Source organism: Cebidichthys violaceus, unplaced genomic scaffold (assembly GCF_023349555.1).
Source record: "Cebidichthys violaceus isolate CVI_PGR_0920_01 unplaced genomic scaffold, fCebVio1.0.p SCAF_2, whole genome shotgun sequence".
NCBI lineage: Eukaryota > Metazoa > Chordata > Actinopteri > Perciformes > Stichaeidae > Cebidichthys > Cebidichthys violaceus.
Window position 1 is genome coordinate 11,924,780 of NW_027176372.1, and position 20,144 is coordinate 11,944,923.

Sequence of the window (20,144 nt, forward strand, 5' to 3'; positions counted from 1 at the left end):
CAAGTAAAGTACAAGTAGCTCAAAATGATGCTTAAATTAGACTGTTGGACTGTCTCTTTCTAATGAGGCCTTACAGTAGTATACATCACCAAACCACAAGTGAACACACCCTCATTCTACCAGGCTTTATTCATCTCTGCTTCAGACCACAACACCCTCTGAGGTATTTTATGAGAAATACAGATGTCTGGTTGACTGAAAATAAACAGAGGCATCGCTGAGCCGAATTAGTCCTGCATACATACTGTATCCCAGAAGATTCTTAATCAACCCTATCGCTATGCAGCTGTACTCGAGACGAGAGCTTGACTGAGTTGCACCTCATCATTGAGGAAAATCTACCCATCAAAACATCCACAATCATGGCAAATATCCTCTCTTTCTCTCTGCCTTTCTCTGTGTTTATACTAGAGCTGTGCCTTTGAACAGCCCCATGGCTGTATCCCATTACCTCCAGAGGGATGAGCTGAGGCTTGGTTTGGTGAGCAAGAAAGCAGAGAAGGGCCCTGTGCATGATTCTAATCAATTCAGGCCTCTGACATAGCAAACGCTCTCTAATAACTTCTGTAGAAGGATCTGACTTGAGAGAGAATGCAAACCAGATCGCTTAGGAAATTCCACGACGCTCTCTTCGCAGCAAAAGCCCCTCTTCTGAAGGAATGTGCTCTAACATTTCCCCTCAGCTCCCTGCTCTCCCACACACACAGCTGCCCTTCAGAGAATCACGGCAGAAGAGCACAGGCCGCTGGAAAGGCAGAGAGGGAGCAGTCAGAGAGATAGACCCAGCAGCTAATGGCTGCTCTCCCAGCTGCATGGGGTCTTAAACATGCCAGTGGTCGAGCCAAAGGAGAGAGCACGAATGGTGATGGAGAGCGGGAGATTAAGGGGAATAAGTATAGCCTAAAGTGGGACTGTAAAGAAGGAAAATACAGAGATAAGGAGAGGGAAGATCGATCTGGGCTGACAGATGTGTGAGGAGAAAATGATGGAATAATACAGAGAGAGAGCGAGAACGGGAGGAACGGGGGAGAAGAGGCAGCGCTGCTGAGACGTTAGACAATGATGGATTGTCTGAGCATTTGGCAGGACCATCTATCAGGTGAGGAATAGGTGGCGAAAAGAAAAGTTCAGATAAACATATGACTACCAACAACACCCTCCGAATTACAGAAGAGGCTGGGATGATGTCATATTCTTTGAAAATGATCCAAACTGATTTGTGAAGTTTGTTAATTAAACTTTATGTGACCTGCTGAGCAGAGTAACTGCACCATTATGTAAAGTTAGCTTATCCTATGTCTAAAAGTAGATTAAGATGCTACTCTTAAACCCTGGCAGCCAGTCAAGAAACATATATTTTTTTCCACCGTATGACTCATGGAGTCTCCACTGTGGATCCAAGAACCCAGCGCCCACAGCCAGTCCTCGTCTCTCTGGAGACCCTCAGGATTCAACGTGAAAGATTTTAAAAATCAGTGAAATATATACAAATGTTTCTCTGCAGAAAACGGCAGATCCATAAATCTAGAGATCTAATCACTTCTAAGCCTCAGGCACTATATGGTGAAACAGATGTTACTGACTTTTTACGGCACTTGTGGGATCTTTTGAGTAAATCACTGTTTGAAGATCAGAAATGATATTAGCGAGGATCATAATTTTATGATTAACGTCCCTGCTAACTGTTCATGAGTTACTGTCCTGAGCAATCCACACACATGGTAAAAAAAGCTCTGAAGGGCCCTTATATCTGAAGTTTCTTGTTCTAAGTCTGTGTGTTTTATTATCAAAAAGCAGCCAGTGACTGCATCAACAAATTCTTGGTGGGTTTAGCAGAAACTTTGTCTATTTGGATTTCCCTGCCCGGTGTGCAAGGCGGGAAAATGGGTCCAGAAAGGAAAAGGGGGGAGGGCAGAGTGGGGCCCACTGGTCCCTCAACATCCCTGTGTTGAATATGAAAATATATTATACCATAATGTGTTCAGTATGCAAGCTTGAAGGAAACCATATAAAAAGATCCCAGACAAAGAGCCGTCTGTGTTCCAACTGACCCCCCTCCCACCCTCATCCTTCATCTGCTTCAATTGAGAGAGAGAGAGAGAGAGAGAGAGAGAGAGAGAGAGAGAGAGAGAGAGAGAGAGGGGAGAGGTAAAAGGGGGAGGTGTGTGTGCAGAATCGTAGGAGCTGAAAAGGGGCAGTACACACACTCGCTGCCCTCACACAGCCAGACCCACCGGAGTACAGGTGAGCAGTGAGCAGCATGACTAAACCAAACAGGAAGGAGTGCAGAATCCCGGAATTTTATCTGTCGCTGTGAAACTGATTGCTGCAGAGTTTGTCACCTGCAGCCCATTTTATTTTATCTTTCACGGGGTAAGACACTATCTTTGTTTGGAGAGGGAGAGAGAGAGGTGGGAATGCAGTGAACTGGAGCAGAAGAGGAGGGAAACTTTGAAAAGTCTTTGTTTGAGTAGATGACAAACATCTGGGGCCGAGTTTTTTACCTCGGCGCAGGCTGCAGACTTGCAGAAGGGGGTCGGCCGGCTACATTAGCACTGTGGTCACTGATATCGGAGCCTATTGTCCTGACTGTGTGAAGCCTGCTGTGTAGCCAGGTTATAGAGTTAAACTGCACTGTGTAACATTAGATGGTGTATCCAATTAAAGACCTGGCTGGAGCTGTATTGACTTACATATATAAGTAATTGCTTCCTGTTAACACAACAGGTGAGGCCCATTAACTGCTTTACAGGGGAGGCAACTGCAGGTTTTCTTCAGCCACATGTTACCATGGATATATTTACTAATGATACCCCTTTAGTTTGTTGTGACGAAAGATGCTTTGAAACTGCAGAAAAGTGGTTTGTCAAATGGCTCACTGCGACAGGAATAACAATGCTAAAAGTCAATGCCACTCCTCAAATAATTCCTGCAGTATTGATATTATTTACACACATCTTACATTTTTAAAAGTGCTTGTACTTTCTCCCTTTGATGTCTAACAGTTTTCAGATTATGACTGACTGTTTTAGAAGCCCCCCCCCCCTTTCCTCTCTTGGCACTAGATCATACACACCTACTTCAAGTATTTATCTTTCCTCTTGAAGTTCCCCACCTGTGACTCTGAGAGTAGGATGGGCTCCGCATGAAAAAAAGTTCTCCTCTGCATGATTTATGACAGCACTTTGCAAGATTCCTAGCGGAAAGGGAAACAGAGAGAAGAAGACATTTGTGACTTTTATTGGAGTCTGTGTCTTGCAGTGTGTGTTCGATGTCAGTCATCAGCCAGCGCAGGCTAAGGCATGTTGACTATCACAGCCTTCCGAGGAATTATGAACCAGGAATGCCAACTTCGAAGCACTACCCAAAATTATTTTGTAGTGCTGCGAGGGCCCTTGAATAGTTCTTTGTCTGAGCAGGCGAGAGAGAGAGAGAGAGAGAGAGAGAGAGAGAGAGAGAGAGAGAGAGAGAGAGAGAGAGAGAGAGAGAGAGAGAGAGAGAGCGAGCAAAGGGCCCTGCTAAAGCCTTTAGCATTCACGGCTGAATGATTTTTGCTCGACAAACTGTAAGGGATCCAGGCAAAAAGGAAAGAGATAACAGACACACAGCAGCTCTGCCCCAAAGGGATTCAATCCTAAAGACTTGCCAGTCAACGTCGTGACCAGATGCCTCATTAAAAGCTGTGTAACTGATACACTTGCAAGACTTACAGTAGGTGGAATGCACGCTCACCTGACATCCACACACCTCACATACCTCAACACATGTGCGCCCAGAGCAACTGATGATGTACAGATGCCATACCTGAGGTGAAAATGCATGCAGTGTATGAGTTATTAGGTGGCTGACATGCTGTCTTCATGTTAGCTATTGATGCAGATGTGTAATAAATGTACATGACATCGTCCATGAGAGACAAATGATTGTGGTTTGTATGGCTGCCAAACCCATTTCTTTTTAGCGAGGCATGCCGCAGAGAGCTGTGGGAAATTTGCCGTCAGCGTACAGATCCATCATTAATGTTGATGATGTACAGGAACTCTGCGATTACAGACTAAAGTGGCCTACGGGCCGGACTGGAAAAGATATCCATGGCTCTAATCGTGGAGGTCAATGAGTGGCACAGGAAAACTGTGTGAGGGTGGGACCGGAGCTGAACAGGTGGGCGCTGTGAAATAGCTTGTGAACTTCAAGGCAATTGGACGGTAGATTGTGGAAGACGAGGATTTCAAGATCCCATATGTCTGTGTTTGGGGTTTTCTTTTGCTAAGTCTGCATTTCTGCTACATCTGTTCTTTTTCTGGGAGTTAATACATGTTTGCAGACTGAATCAAAGAGAAGTAATCAAACCATGTTTCAATCAGACCCGTGCTCACCTCTCTTCTCATTGATTACAGCAAACATGACATCTTGGAACCACGGAAGACAACTTTGAATAAAGGAAATGTAGCAAGATGAGGAGCTTATTCAAAAAGACAATGTCAGCCTCCAAATGAGATCCAGATAGAACCGAACACTTCTGGGGGAATCAAAGAGCTGTTGTCAGTGTGTCTAAACAATACCGGCCTTCATCTCTTCTCACTTGACACGATCGCGCCAGTAAACGAAAAGGGTTTTTCTTTCTTTTGCAGGGAGGTGGGGCAGTGTTTTGTTTGGGTTGATTGTGTTTAAGGGGCAATGAGCAGTCCTTCCACAGACTCAGCTGTCATGTCAGGGGGACGTCTCTCCACAAAACACGATCTTCAAGGGATGCAAACAAGTTAATGGCACTTGCGCACCTTCAGAAAAGATGAATGCGAGAGTGGTCGCTATGCCCCGCAGGAATTTCAGAAGTAATGATTATGTGTGTAGTTATCTGCGCAGACCTCCCACTCATGAGTGGTACAGCGGTGATTCACTAGCAAACACGAATGCAATCGTGATCAGCTTCCAGGACAGGCAAGTCTGAGCATGGAAAAGGACGTGCACTGGTTTATCATTACAAACGTTGCCAGTGTGTACTATTAGCTTTGAAGTGGGAACATGACACTGCAGATCTAAGGAAATGCTTTATCCGATAAGAGGGAGGGATGCAAGATATGTCACTGTTGGACATTTTTGTCTTTGTCTCATCTACGTAGAAATCTTGAATCCCCCATTCACTTTCTCACCGTTCTGCATCACATCACACACCTCGAGGTAGAGATAAAGCTAATTGTTTGACAGGTATAATACACATTTCCGACCTTATAGCGAAAGTGGAGTGTGACTTTCTTCCGTCTTTGGAGACAACACCGAGTTTATCATGTTCAGACTTTTATAAAGGCGTCTCCTCATTTCCTTTTCCACCCTTTTAGCCTGACTGCAGTTCAAAGTCAAAGGGCTGATCTTTATCTTCGAAGACAGAGAATTGGACTTTCATTGTCTCAAAAATGGACATATAGGTATGAGATATAAGCCTTTTGGAAGTAAACCAGTGTTCATTAAAAGTATTAGATGAGCCAAACTGAGTATATTAAAGTGTTTTTTAAGCCACACTTCTTTCACTTTGTCACCCACTCCAATTTGTAAAATCTGTAGACTCGGCACAAAAGACTTATATACTTTATATCCTGTACAAGGCATTGGGTTGAAACTCATGCCATTACAGAGAGGGCGATGATGGAATATCGAGTAGGATTCTTGTACCAGCTGTTTGCCAAAGCTGTGGTTTGTTTGTGGGTCGATGCAACATCCAGCTTTTGTCTTTGCAAATGTCACATTTAAATAACACAATTGACGAAATGTTTGAAAAACTGAATCTTAACCTGTATATTTATTTCCTGCAGATGGTTCTGGACAGAAAATGGACTCAGTGAGGAATACTGGATAAAGAACAGCCGCCTTTCATCCATTTATCTGCAGCTGAAGCTTTGTCTGCCAAACTAAAACAGTTTTTTACAAACTGGGTGAACAATCAGAACACAGCTATCAAATCTTTTCTACAAACAGCAAAACAAACAAAAAGAAAATCCGAATGGCGCAGCTGCCAACCACAGAATTACTGCATTCATGACAAATTCTTAGTTCTAGTGTGCTGATGCATTTCAGTATAAATCAAAACTACCACCAGAAGAAATAAGAACTATCCCTCTCAATTGTGGTTTTGTGAATAAACAAAACAGCGGAATTGATTATCCTGCCTTCAGAGGCTGAGTCTGGCTTTAATGTATAAGAAATAACACAGAACACCAAAATAAAGCAACTTTAATTGAATACATTGGAGCTCTGAATACAAAGCAGTCTCTGGACTGACCTTTCCAGAGTGAAATGTTATTCCTCACATGCACCTAACAGCAGGAAGCTGCCATATACACAGTTCCCCTTCACGTCACTGTGGAGTTATGAACTCCAAGATAAAGGGCAGATCCTTTTCTCTGAAAGAAAAATAATCTGCGAGCTGGAGATTGGGACGCAGACGAAAAGCATGTTTTGGTGACCAAAATAGCAGAGGAGGAAGAGCAACGTCTGGGAAAGAAGAAGGAGTATTAGAGAAATGCAAATAGAGAAGACTGGACTGTTTCACAGCCCTGTTTGCCAGAATTCCGACAGAGCACAACAAACTTGTGCAATTTTCGTGGCAGTTGTCCATGGGAACTCGTCCAAGGCACATCTGAGCTTGACCCTCCTGGGAGGTCCTGTTAGTTCGAGAATAATACTTCATGAAGACCAAAGTAAGAGCACACTTTTTCCGTCAAATTCTGGCTGACTACAGGACAACATGTGGAAGGATTATTGCTGAAAGGGGAGCCACGACCGGAAGCAGCAACTTGGAAAGCTGAGCTATTCCTTTCCTTGTCCCTTTTTGTCTGTTTTCTTGTATTTCCAAACATATTCACTGCCTGCCAGTGAGGACTAAAACTTCCATCTTACAACTGCACCGACAGTTTCCTCTTATCGGGAGAGAAGATTGAGCTGACTGGAACGAAACGCTCACACATCCCCCTGTCGAGGGCTTTTGTTTCCACTGCAAGCAGAAGCATTTTACTTTGAGTGGCGATGGAAATGGAGAAGGGACATACGTCTATCAGGAGGGGAGTGAGCTGGAGTCCAGGAGGACTGAGAAAACCTCTCCAGGCAACCGACAACACGCACACTCCTGGGACAGAGTGCAATGCATCATGGGAGACGGCAGGATTCAACAAAGAACAGATGAGCCGGAAAACAAGTAAGTGTTTGTTTATCTGGCGTTTGCTGTCCTTATTTGGGGAACCCGAGCAGCAGCAAGAAAGGGTATTGTTTCCCTGTTACTTCATAACACAGAAATGTAGTTGTAAATACGTTTGCAGTGGGTTGTTTGTAGCGCTGCCTTAATGCTACAGTAAGGCTTTAACTGTATCATCATATCAGAAGACATATAACTGAGGGGAGTAGATAGAAAATAGAGAAAAAAAGGCAGCCCTGCCTCCTCAGTGCAACTTGACACAGTGAAGCTCTCTATGAAACATCTGTTTCCATGCCTTGAAAATACAAGCTGCTCCAGCAGCAATGGAAATGCAATCATGCATCATTGCTGAAAGCCAGTCTGAATATACAACCCAGCCACTGACAGTATCGGGCTAACCTGTGGCAAAAGCTGTTCGGAAACTTTTTCAGACCTTTCTTTTTACTTTCACAGCTGTCAACCCCCAGCAAGTAAGAAAAAAGACAAGCTCACGCTCTATAACACCAACAACGTTTCGTTGTTAAATGGAAAAATGGTAAAAACACTGAAACAACACTTAGCCGGAAAGCTGGATAATTACCTCTGTGCTGTGACAAGTCTGTCAGATGCAGTTTTCAAAGACAGTAAAAATACATTGTGCTGTGAGGAAGTTTAACAGGAAGGTCATGGCAATCAGATAACTGTCCCCGATACAGATCTATAGCCTCTGCTCCTCCAACACTGTTCCCATCACTCATTACTCGCTAATTAGTTTCCTCAAATGGAGCACATACCACCAAAAACAACACAGAGGCACAGTTAATAGTGGACTACACCTCTGCAGAGACTTTCCGTAACACACAGAAGTGATAGTATAAGCAGTAGAGCTTGGTCTTTTATTCCCCCCACGGGATCCACTAAGAGTTTAAGTCACATTCAGTCGGGGAAGATCCCAGGACCCCTGTTAATCCTTGTCTTTCCATACCGCTTCACACATCACCCACGGGGGCTGGTGCTGTCATCCCACTCACCCCACAGCCATCGCCCGGAAAAAGATAACATCCGACAGGGTAATCTGACCTTTGATACACAAATGCAGGGTTGGCCCCCTGATTTAAATCCTCCGGCCGTGGGGGCAGTTTGCCGTCTGCTCTCACCCACGCAGGGATGAGGGGCTGGGACAGAGAGCAGAGGGATAAGTTATAGGAGAAGGTGGGGTGGGGGGGCAGAGAGATGCAGAGGCTCTTGCATCATTGCAGAGGGCTGAGTTTTGTCTCTGCTGGAGGACAGGAAATTCCTATGTTCCCCTTGCAGGTTGGAGCTTAGGGCCCGGAGGGTTCAGGGAGGGCAGACACTCGGTTGGGGAGAGAGTGCACGATAAAGACACACTTACATGGAGGGCAACGGAGGTCAGGTGCTGGATCTCTGGAGTCTCAGTGATCTAATCTATAGACACATTTTTTATCGCTGGTATCCCTTTCCACTTCAAAGACTGCAACAAGGGTCAGACACTTCCCTGCCATCACAAGACATTAGACAGAGATAAGCTGCTCAATGCTCGCCATTGATTGGATACCTATCCAGAACTGTCAAAACAAAGTGCATTCTATGTGCAACTGCTAAAACATCAATACGTTCGCAACAGAAGCCCTGAGCTCTTTTTTCTCAGAGGCATGTCTCTGTTTTTATAATTAGTAGGAAACCCTGGATGTGTGGGGGGGGGGGGGGGGGGGGGGGATTTGAAAAAGTGAAGCAGAGCTGGAGGCTGAATGACAGACAGCACAGCCTCCAGCTATACGGACCACCTCCCTCCCTGTCTGCCCGTCTGTGCGCCAGAGCGCGGAGGAAGAGAAACCCGACCCCGTGTCTCGCTACAGAAAGGGGGTGTGAAGCTCTCAGACGCAGTTCAATTGAAAACTCTTGTGGAAGTACAAGAAAACAGCGGAGCTCTGAATTTGAACATGAAAAAGGTAAGGGATCAGACACTAAATTGGATCCAGCCAGACAAATGAAACTTTCGGTTAACTTTGGGATATTTTACAGCAACCTGAGGAACAACTTGTGTTTGGCTGCCTTGTGAAGAAATATGACTTGTGAGAAGCAGCGTGTTGTTATTGTAACGGAAGGCTTCCGTCCATAAACTTTAGGGGATTTTTTCCCCTCCTGAATCCAAAAGTTATAAGCGAAGTGCATTGAGATTTGTGTGCCTTTCTGTGTAATCTGCTCCTTATGACATCTTGAATATACGTTGTAAATTAACATTAGATTTATCTCTGTTTATTGGTTTTATTAACATATTTATTAGTTTACATATTACTGGAAATTCCATGACTAAGTGGTTGGTGTCATTTAATCAGATAATAACCAACTGATTGGACACGTTACTATCAAATTCACTGAAAGACATGAAACAAAAACTCCACTATTATTATTTTCATTATTTTTATCACGATTTGAATCACTGAGGGGATTTGCACCTGCATGCACTACTCGATGACCAGTCTGGCTCCCACTAGAGGTAGATGTTTACAGTGAGGGGACAGTTCATTTCAAGCCTCACTGCTCTGACTCTGGTGTATCCAGGTGGCCTCTGGATTATAAAAAGTGAAATAGCGAATAAAAAAATGGGACCTGTGGTGGTATCCCCACCCATGATAAAAGGCGCTGAGTATACAGTAAGTACCTGTGCGGTAGGTTCTCTGCTGCAGTCTATAAAGGAAGGTGATTTATGCTCATGTCAATGGCTGTGAGAGGACTGCTTGTTTAAAAGGTTGTGTGATCACGCTTTTATCCTTATTATATTGCTGACACAAATACGTAAGGTGGTTGATATATCTCCCTGTAATAGTGTCACGTTCTCTTTTCATCTGTCAGTGTCAAGTTGAGGGATTTACCATAGTTTATGCTGACATTGATGTATGGCCTTGCAGACATAACCACTGTCATCATCAAAGGGTGTCATTTTGTGCATCTAAATGCACTGCAAATGTTTATCATCCAAACTACCCCTATAGTTCCTCTTTGTATATTAAATTATAATATAATAAACATATGCCATTGCACTTTAGATGGGTTCATGTAAAAGGAACTCATGGGTTACCAAAGAGTTAATTCAATTACCGTGAGGGCAGACTGAAAGTCTGTAAAATCAATGACAGACGCATATTATTCCTTTTTGCTGTGGGATGGATCATGTTAGCTTCATTCTCTGTGCCAGGAAAAACTGCACGCAGAATTTGCTCTATATAGGAAAGCTTTACAAGTGATTGATCTACGCATAATTATTGTGATTGGCACATGATTAGATCAAATAATGTAGCTGTCTGGATCCGTCACTTTATTACATGAAGAGAGAGTCTATGGCTGTGACAGTGAGACGTCGACTATCTCCCACCAGTAAATTAGACGAATAACGGGTGTCACCAACACCAGTTATTTTCCTTTAAAATGTCCATCAGAGAATCTATAACTGAAGGTTTTTATTCTGAAATGCAGCTTTGATTTTCCTCTGGCGAGCTTTGAAGCGTGATGTAGTCACTATATTTAAGATGGGAACACTTGATTGTATAGTATGTTTATAGACAACAGTCGAAAGATGTAATTTTTGGGAGCCGTAGATTGTAAAAATGGTCTATTAAGGGTTCGTGCAGCAGTATTGCACAAATTAACTACAGAGAGAAACCAAAGGCATGTTGGACGCTCAGGCTGGGAGTTTTCTCAGCGCTGGAGGAATGCTCAGGGAGGGACTACTGCAGATGGCAGAGGAAATAGCTCCGCTGCCTGCTGGAGCTCTTAAGCTTAAAAAACAAACTGTCAATTTTAACATAGCTATATGTTTTCAAGGCAATCGGCAAACCTGCAACATCAGTGTAAGACATGATTGACAACAATGCCTTTAGTACTGAGGGACACATTGATGTAAATCTTTTTATTAACTTCGGTCAACAAGCTTATTAAAATGTTTCCTTTGCCTACGTCTGTTCTTTGTCTACAGCTCCACTCTGCTGAGTCAAGTGTCCACAAAGCCGTATTTTTCTCGCTGGATTGGTTGTAATCAAAAGGACTGTAAAGAGCAATCAAAACCATATGGTGCAGAAACAATTATGTGGGTTTTTAAAGAGAATATTTTATCTCAGACTTGTTCAAATTTGTCCTTGCTGGTTCTCTCTATTTGTACATAAAAGCAGTTTGGTGAGTTTTAATTAGATGTTGAGGGAGTTGTCTTTGTTTGAACACGGAACAGTAGATGCAACACATTGCTAAGTCTCCCAAATGTAGGGTCCCTTTTATCATTAATCAAACATCTCTGTTGTAAAAAAAAAGACAAAATTCCATGTGTGTTGTCTCTCGTTGATCAGGCTATTCACTGTCTCTTTCACTCCAGATCTGACCAGGAGCGCCAGTTTGTCGGAGAAGGAGCTGAAGGAGGCTCGTGTCAGAAGTCACATCATCGCTGCTCAGCTCACCGTCCCTTCAAACTCCAGCTCCAGAGGCGTGCAGCTCTTCAACCGGCGTAAACAGAGGGTCAGCGCCTTCACGCTCGAAAGCTGTGGAGAGGGGTTAGGGGGGGACAGAGCTGAGAATGTGAAAACAGACCCTTCATCTAACAAACTAACATGGGCAGAGAGGAGCACTGAGGAAAAGGATAGAGACCTGAACTTTAAGAATAGCGCTACAAAGCCACTCTTGTCACCGCCTGGGAGGGTACATTCAGTAGGTGATATCATGGAGGAACCAGGTAAGGATTTTCACAAGGGAGACGACATGGAGGACATTGTTATCCAAGAGAGACATTTCCTCCCTGTTAAGGAGGAGCAGGAGGAAGAGGAAGAGGCAAGAGATAAAATCCATGAGGACAAAGTCAAGGATGAGATTCCCCCTGGAAGTAATAATACTGATCCAGTTCTGATGGGACATGATGAAGGGGAGGCAGACACACATGGGGGTCACACAGAGCCAGCTCCCCCAGGAAAGTTTCATAATGGCTGCCAGAGTACCTCTGGAACCGAGAGGGTGTCTGTGCCCACATCAAGGCAGACAAGCACCATCGTCAATCGAACTGCCAGGCCCTTTTTCTCGCCACTGACAGTTCAGTCCACAGAGGCGGTCAGCCCTGTCATGGAAATTCCCCCTCCTCCTTCCTATGCCACTCCTCCTCTCCCTACTTTCTCTGCCCCTCAACCATTGGCATTCTCACCTCCACCTCCGCCTCCTTCATATCCCACACCTCCTCTACCGGCCTATACAAACCAACCTCCACAGACCTACTACTCCAGTCCACCTCCGATGTCTCCCGTTATGTCTCCTTCCTTCAATACACCACCCCAGTTCCCTGTCTCTTCTGTGACTCAGTACCCACCCATGCCCCATTATGGCCCTCCCACAGCCCCGAAGCCCTCCACCTTTGTTCCTCAGCCTGCTGGAGAGAGGAAGCCGATAACACAAATCAAAACAGGAATACTTGAGGAGGGTGCTACTAGAAGGGGAAGTAGGAAGTCAATGTTCACATTCAAAGAGAAGACAGTGGTAGCTCCGAACCCTGAGCTGCTCTCTCTGGTGCAAGGGGTGGATGACAGGAAGAAACATGGACATAGATCTGTGCCTGAGCCAGCATCCGAGGAAGAGTTGCTGGCGCTGGGGGCAGAGGCCTCCAACTTCCTCGCCAAGGAAGAGGACAGGGCCGAGGAGGCAAGAGCTCCAGAGTGGGCTTCCTGCCTCAAGACTTCCAGGACCCGTCCAAGGGCAGAGCACAGGCCAGAGCAGACCCTCACCAATGTATCAGGAAAGGGGGCTGAGCTGTTTGCCAAGCGTCAGTCCAGGATGGAGAAATACGTCGTTGAGAAGCAAAATGCAGGACAACTTAGGTCTCCTTCTCCCACGATGTCTCTGCCACCGTCTTGGGTGTACCCATCAAACATGCCCGGCAGGGTCAAGGCCATTGCTAAAAACTCTGACATGAGTGCTCAGCTTTCACAAAACCTGAAGGCCCAACAAGCAGTCAAGCAAAAACCAAGGCAAAAAGCTGCAGCACCAGAGCCAATTCCAGAGCCCCCTCCTTTGGAAAATGGTTGCTCCAAGATAGAGATGGACCTGTCGAGGCACCGGCCCTACCAGCTTTCCTCTTCCCTCTTCATCCTTAACCCAGTCAAGGACCCCATTAGTACCCTACCCAGAGGAGCACCACAGTCCAAGAACCTGATGTCTTCCCAGTCTTTCTCTAGAAAGGCTTCCTTACCTAATAACCCTCCTTCTCACTTCAGTGCCCAGTGTATGTCTCCACAGCTGCTTCTCAGCCCCACAAGAGGAGGAGCAGAATATCGGCCAGATCCAGCCTATGGGGAGCCGAGGATCAGTTCTCCTATGGCGGCCTTTTCTCCGGAGCGAGTGTCCTCTCCTCGGTCAGGGCTCCAGGCGCCAAGGCCCACGTTTTCTGCCAAGAAGGCAGGGATTGCGCCACAGGTGTGGAGACCCTCTCTGTACCATTTTTAGAAAATGTGTTTAAATCTGATGGTTGGTTTTTAGTAGGGCTACATTTTACAGGTTTCTGCACTCTTTTGCTCGTGCCTTCTTCTAGTACTATCTCTTGTATTGTAGGTATGAAATGGTGTGGAATATTTGCATGTGTATCACATGTGTCAGAAAGCAAATGATTGTGTAAGAAACGTAATAATAATCGCAGTAAGGGCGAGACCTTGTCTGTTCCCAGCAAAATTATTTATAAGTGATTACACCTTTATTCTTCAGTGAATCTATAATTGTATTTTTTCTACAGTAGGAAACAAATAAACAGCAGTAATTACTCTTAGTTCAAATAAAAATGTGCCTTGATGTAATCAGATAAATTCCATTCCCAAAGCCGCTAAGCACGTTAGCCCTAAAATACATCCATTTTCGGTAAGTTTTAAAATATGATGAGAAACAACCTCACACTTTTTCCACTTTGTCTCCCAATTCTGTGGGCACCAAGGGACGCTGCTCCACAAAGCACTTTAACAGATGGTCTGACATCTGCTTTATGATCTATGATTTGCAATTTAATGCTGCTCACTGACATGAAGGTTGCAGTGACAGAACTCCTTTTATGTCTTTATGTCTTCGGGGTAATTTACTCTGCTTTCCAGCGTTTTCTACATAAATATACGTTGTGTACTTAGATTCTTTGATGTTTCAAACTACAGGCTGCATACTAATTTGCATCACAGACCTACATATGTATTCTTTTCGTGACTTAAAGCAGTAATTCCAGAGGTATTTTTTCACAGGACATCATAAATCACTGTTGTTTTAGACTACCGGGTTTATGTTTGTTGAATTTCATAAACTTTGATTCACTGCTCTCTTCTGCTGTTATCCTGTCTTTGATGATTGATTTTTTGTGTTAGAGTCTTTCCTTCTCTGATTAAAACTTTATTCTAACGCTCTGCTGTGACCTCTTTCTCCTTTTTCTCATTTCCTGACTTCACTGGCATTTTTCGACTATTAGTTTAACTGTTTAGTGTTTGTTATTTCACTTTCCTGCCTTTCTTCCAATCACTGCAATCACCTCAACACACTAATAAATGCCTCCGTTGATTAGATAATTTGACAGATCTATTTTGAAACACAGTAAGTGACATTTATATTTAAACAGTTATTTCAGCTTGACATAGCAACATATTTCACACTTTAACAAGAATTTTAGTTATGTGTGGTCATGTTTAGACCTGCCCCTTGTTCTTGTTGGTCGTCAGACAAATGGTTTGACCCTTGACCTTTATGCTTTCACAGATGCCCTGAACTTCTGAGATATGACCGGTAACATTAATCTTAAAAGACCATAACTTCTCAGGTCACTGAGCCTAGCAGTTATGCCAAAGACTATTATTATCACCAGTGGAGATAGTTTTCTCTTAATTATTATATGCATCAGATGGAATGCTGCTCTAGCGTTAGTCGAGTAACTTCATATCCCCGTAAAGGTTACCCACCTCAGGACAGCCAGATGACAGTAACCTGAGAGAGACACTAAAGGCCTATGTGTGCTGGCAGCCAGGCTTATTGAAGAAGAAGGGAATACACAGAGATGACCTAAATGCCACTCGGGCTTAGGGTTAACACATGGATACTATGTTATCAAATCAAATGAACTTAGTATAATTAAAATGTGTCTTAGTGAATAGGGTTAGCATCTGTTTCACTGTAAAATGTTGGTCTTTTGTAAGTTTATGCAGAACAAAACATATTGTCATGGGAAAATCAAAGCCTTATAATTAACATAATGAAGACATTTATTTATTATACATTATACTAACATTTCTATTTTCTAAGCTGTATTTTAAATGTATGTTTCCAAGAGTCTAAAATACATTATTTGTCAACAGACACCAAAAGAGTCCTTCCCAGTTGAAACCACCAGTGAGACTCCCACGCCAACCAGGACGCCCAGCCTCACCAGACGTTTCAACAGCCCAGAGGGCCCCGTTGCTGGGACCTGGACTCCCAGCCTCCAAACTAATCGGCCCTCCACCACCATCTTTAGCCGCTCAGTTACTTCCCCTGTATCCTCTCCCAGGGGTACAAGATGCCAATCCCCTATGGCCGGTCAGAATATCCAGTTATCCACGGTTACGTCCAATACAACATCCAGACCCTCTCAAACATCTACAGCCACCTCTCCACGCTCTCCTCCTTGGGGTTCAAGATGTCGATCCCCGATGGTGAGCCAGAATACCCAGTCCTCCAGCATCACCTCCAATCCTGGTTTCAGACCATCCCAAACGTCTACGACTACTTCTCCTCTTTCTCCTCCTTGGGGTTCAAGATGCCAGTCCCCAATGGTAAGCCAGCATACCCAGTCCTCCACTGTCACCTCCATGTCCGCATCCAGACCCTCCCAAGCATCTACAGCCACATCTCCACGCTCTCCTCCTTGGGGATCAAGATGCCAGTCCCCTATGGTGAGCCAAAATACCCAGTCTTCCACCATTTCCTTTGTTCCTACTTCCAGACCAACCCAAATATCTACAGCCACATCTCCTGTCTCTCCTCCTTGGGGCTCTCGTTCCCAGTCTCCTGCACTCTCTCAGACCAGTTTATCCTTCCAGGCCACTAAACCTCTGTACACATCCTCTGCCACCTCTCCCGTTCCCCCACCCAAAGACAGTCGCTGCATGTCCCCCATTGTTAATAACCCAGACTCTAAAGCCAACCACCGCCTTCTGGCGAAGAACATCATCAATGCAGCCAAACGTAAAAATAGCCCCTCCCCTGGAGCACTGAGCGGTCACAGCTTCCCCATCTCACCTCTGGGAAATTCCCACCATGGCTACGACTGTCACAAACCACCCATCAGCCCCTTTCAGTCGCGGGCATTTGGTGCCCAGTCCCCTACATTCACCAGCCCTCCTCCAACCCCAACGCAGAGGATCTGCTCCCCTGTGAGGCTCTACAACACTCGCTCCCTCACCGACTCTGATGCCTCTGTTGAGTCGGAAGACTCGGGCCTTCGATCGCCTGGCTTGCACTCCTACAACACTTGTCCCCGCGGCTGGGGCGGTAGCCTGAGGGTGAAGAGAAGCACCGTCTCCACTGACCTGTGAGGCTGTGACAAGAAGGTCGTCACAGTATGATTTCAGTTTTCATAGACTTCTGGGGCATTGGATCATCCAGAGTTTCTGATGGCATTTCATCAGACGAAGAGAAGATGCCTTTCTGTAACTTTGAATACTGATCCTGGACAATGGTAAATGTTGTATCAAGGTAGTAATAGTATTTTATATGACTCACATTCATAGTAAGAACTGACAAGAACAAGCTTTTACATAACGCAGTTGCTGTGGCTTGTACGCTTTCTTAATACCAAAAAGACTCAAAATGCAATAACCAAAGTTATTTGAATTCACTTCAGTTATGTTATACTTTCTACACCTGCACAACAAACATACACTCATAGCCACTGTTCAAGTTAAATGGTGTTTAAGGTAATCAGTTTTTAATGTTATCTGTTTTAATGTTTGCTGGTCTGATGCAAGTCAAAATGGGAAGAGACTTTAAAAGTAGGGTATAGAAAAGGACATATTGAATGAGTAATGTGTAATTATGTAGCTCATTGGACTGTACAGTACTTTGTTTAAGGCATTCTCATTGCATTAGTAAAGGATCAAATCTAACGATACAGTAGATAATGAGTTTCCATCATTTTTCCATGACAAAAACACAGTGGTATGGTGGAACACATGTTAATCACAATATCATACAGGGTCACAGTATTCATCACAGTTTATTATCCATTTTAATCAATTGGAAATAAATCATGTGCATAATTATATCAGTGCAATAATCAAAAACAATAAACAGCGTTTGTTAGGTATGTTATATGTTGCTTTATGTACTGCATTTGCTAAAATGAATGTGAGCTGTACAGACAGATTGACAGAGAATGAAGAGAGGATGAGGAGATGATTAGTTAAGTGGAGGTTCGGTGAGGCATTGACGCACCTGTTCAATCAAAACACTGTTTCCATGATTCAGGAGGAGATTTCAAAGGTTTTTTTGCAAACGTTTAAACATTGCTGTTGAACAATTCCATGAACAAATATTAGCTGTCAACGTGCAAATGTAATGGAATATTGATTGTAATATTCATATCGGAGATCGATGTTTGTATGCCTTAGTTTTTTCGCCTTTGGCAGACTGCCTGTAATGTCTTTCATGAGAAACAAATGAACATATTCTGTGCCTGTACTTAGTGTACAAAGTGGCTTGGTTGGATGAGGTTCAGGAGCAAATGCGTATGTCAGAAAAGGTACAACAAAACGTTGTTCTAAGAAAGTTAGAAGTATGTTGTATGTTGTGACATATTAATCTAAATGTTTGTGAGAAAAGGATAAGAGCAATGGATTGTATTTTAAATACATACATATCTCTTTTAAATACATTCTCTTCGACTTCTGAAGTTTCTTTTTATACTTGATTTGCACTTATGTTCATTCCATTTTAACGGCTGAATTGGCATTGTTTAAAACTTGATTTGCTCAAACGTGTCATTCAAAAATATAACAAGCAAATAAATAACAATGAGAACGTTCTTGCGTGATTCAATATGTTTACATGATGGTGGCAATTACAGCTGGAAACCTGCTGACTCCAAACCACAACTGGCTTTCTTTTCACACCATTCGATTCTTGCCCAGTCCTGAACCAGCACACACAACAGACCATTCCTTCCCTCCCTGACATGAAGGTCAAAAGCATCAGCCCATTTCTAAATATTTACTTCTGTGTGTCTTTTGAGGGACACCTGCTACACAGTGACCTGGCTCCTTCAGCAGGATTAAGCTTATTACTGTCATGGATTGGTGTCAACCCGGGTTGCCTCTGGACAAACTAAACACTGCTGACATCCTCAAACACATAAAATAATCATTGTACTTGTTCATTTTGGATGGGGATAATTGGTTTTTTTTCAATACGGCATTTTTTTCTCTCATTTCAAACTGTATGATGTCTGAAAATCAATGCATAATAAAAAGTGAACTTTGAAAAATGTATTGTCTTTTTTTTGTAATACTTCGTAACACCTTGGACTGAAAACTGTGGTAAATTACTGTAAGCTGAAGTAGTAGTTTCCTTTTCTAAATATACAATACAAAAATGAAACATTATTTGGAATCATGTCATGGAATGCACATCATTTCGGATACAACACATTTCTCCACACATTCATACTGTTGAATTAGTCTTTTGCTTATCTAATTAATTCATCCCTATTGTACACTAGGAGCAATTAAAGTAATTTAGGACAGCAGAAATCCTGTACAATGCCACTTACACTAGGATTCTTATTTCATCTGGTCCTTACATGACCCCGTCATGCACTTCAACAGCCCCTCCATTAGAACTGTATGGTAGTGGAATTAGTATATTTTGATGCAGTTTAGTAGTTGGAGTGAGATATTATGAATTGTCTATTTTCAGTCACTTTAAAAAATACCAATACAATCTTCTTAGATTTATTTAATGACAGCGTAATTACTAGATGACTACCCTTTGGCTCACAAGTTAGGTACATACACATGTACTGGATCAGCACATTTAAGGACGTATTTTTTTGGTTTTAACGCTCATGTCGTGCTTCACTGTCAGTGCAACCTACTACACATTCGAGGTAATAGGTGGCTGCAATGTCCCTGACAGCAACTCCTCAGGGTGAAAAGAAAACTAAATTTATCTCAGGTTCATAGACTGCCATCTGTAGGACTCCAGACAGAAGTTCAAATGAGGCGACACTGTTTGAACTGATTGTGTACTTGCAGCTGTTTCTCAAAATAAACATTTCACATATTCTCTCACGGTCTCTATTTCTTTTTATTCAAGAATTCATCATAGCATTAAAATGAAGCCAAAAAATACTGTGAAGAAAAAACATTGAAGATACAATTTCAATCAATCTCCTCTTCACCAGTGTCATTCCAAACAGAGATTTTAATATGTCATAGCAGCAGAGAATAACTAAATGCAGAGAATAACTAAGTGCAGTCTGAATGCTCACATTCTGTGGTTGCAATTATGTGATTCTGACACAGTCGTTTTGTTGGAGGGGGGGGGGGGGGGTTGTATTTCTGTGTTAGATATCACAGGTTTCATTTAATTAAAAAAGCAAGAGAACTGTGAATAAGGTGGCATGTAGTCAGCAGCTGTGCAGCAGGTTTGAGAGCTTGTGTTCACAAGCGGAGCAGTTTCCCTTTCACAACTCCTCTCTTTTCCTTTTTTTTTTTTTACTGTGTTGCCGAATATAAATTAGTCCATGTGATAAATAATGTATAGTAATATATTGTTATATGACTAATTTGCTGTGGACGGGAAAATTAACAACACGGTGATCTGTGAACCGTGTAATTAAAATACTATTGTCGATTGTTTTTTTTCCTATTTTGCATTGATTCAATTATAAAACTGCTGCACCTGCGCATCTATTAACCTGAAATATAGGGGAGTAAAGATA

The 20,144-nt window shown here is 43.3% G+C and overlaps 1 protein-coding gene across 4 annotated transcripts; it reads left to right on the forward strand.

Annotated features, from left to right (window-relative positions):
• Positions 1 to 739: 739 nt before the first annotated feature.
• LOC137875310 (synaptopodin) lies at positions 740 to 18,686 on the forward strand. 4 transcript variants are annotated; one of them, XM_068714434.1, is made up of 4 exons: positions 740 to 1,099; positions 5,808 to 7,186; positions 11,547 to 13,621; positions 15,523 to 18,686. In XM_068714434.1, exons 2-4 carry the CDS (start codon positions 7,018 to 7,020, stop codon positions 16,738 to 16,740), a joined length of 3,462 nt encoding a protein of 1,153 aa, XP_068570535.1. In that variant the 5' UTR covers positions 740 to 1,099; positions 5,808 to 7,017; the 3' UTR covers positions 16,741 to 18,686. The 4 variants fall into 4 exon arrangements, with proteins under 4 accessions (XP_068570535.1, XP_068570536.1, XP_068570538.1 ...); XM_068714435.1 differs by lacking the exon at positions 740 to 1,099 and adding an exon at positions 2,193 to 2,244; XM_068714437.1 differs by lacking the exon at positions 740 to 1,099 and adding an exon at positions 2,307 to 2,373.
• Positions 18,687 to 20,144: the final 1,458 nt, after the last annotated feature.

Coding starts and splice junctions, on each gene's coding strand:
- LOC137875310 (XM_068714434.1), top strand. CDS start 7,018: ATGGAAATGGAGAAGGGACATACGTCTATCAGGAGGGGAGTGAGCTGG. Junction 7,187..11,546: donor ACAGATGAGCCGGAAAACAA/GTAAGTGTTTGT, acceptor CTTTCACTCCAG/ATCTGACCAGGAGCGCCAGT. Junction 13,622..15,522: donor AGGCAGGGATTGCGCCACAG/GTGTGGAGACCC, acceptor ATTTGTCAACAG/ACACCAAAAGAGTCCTTCCC.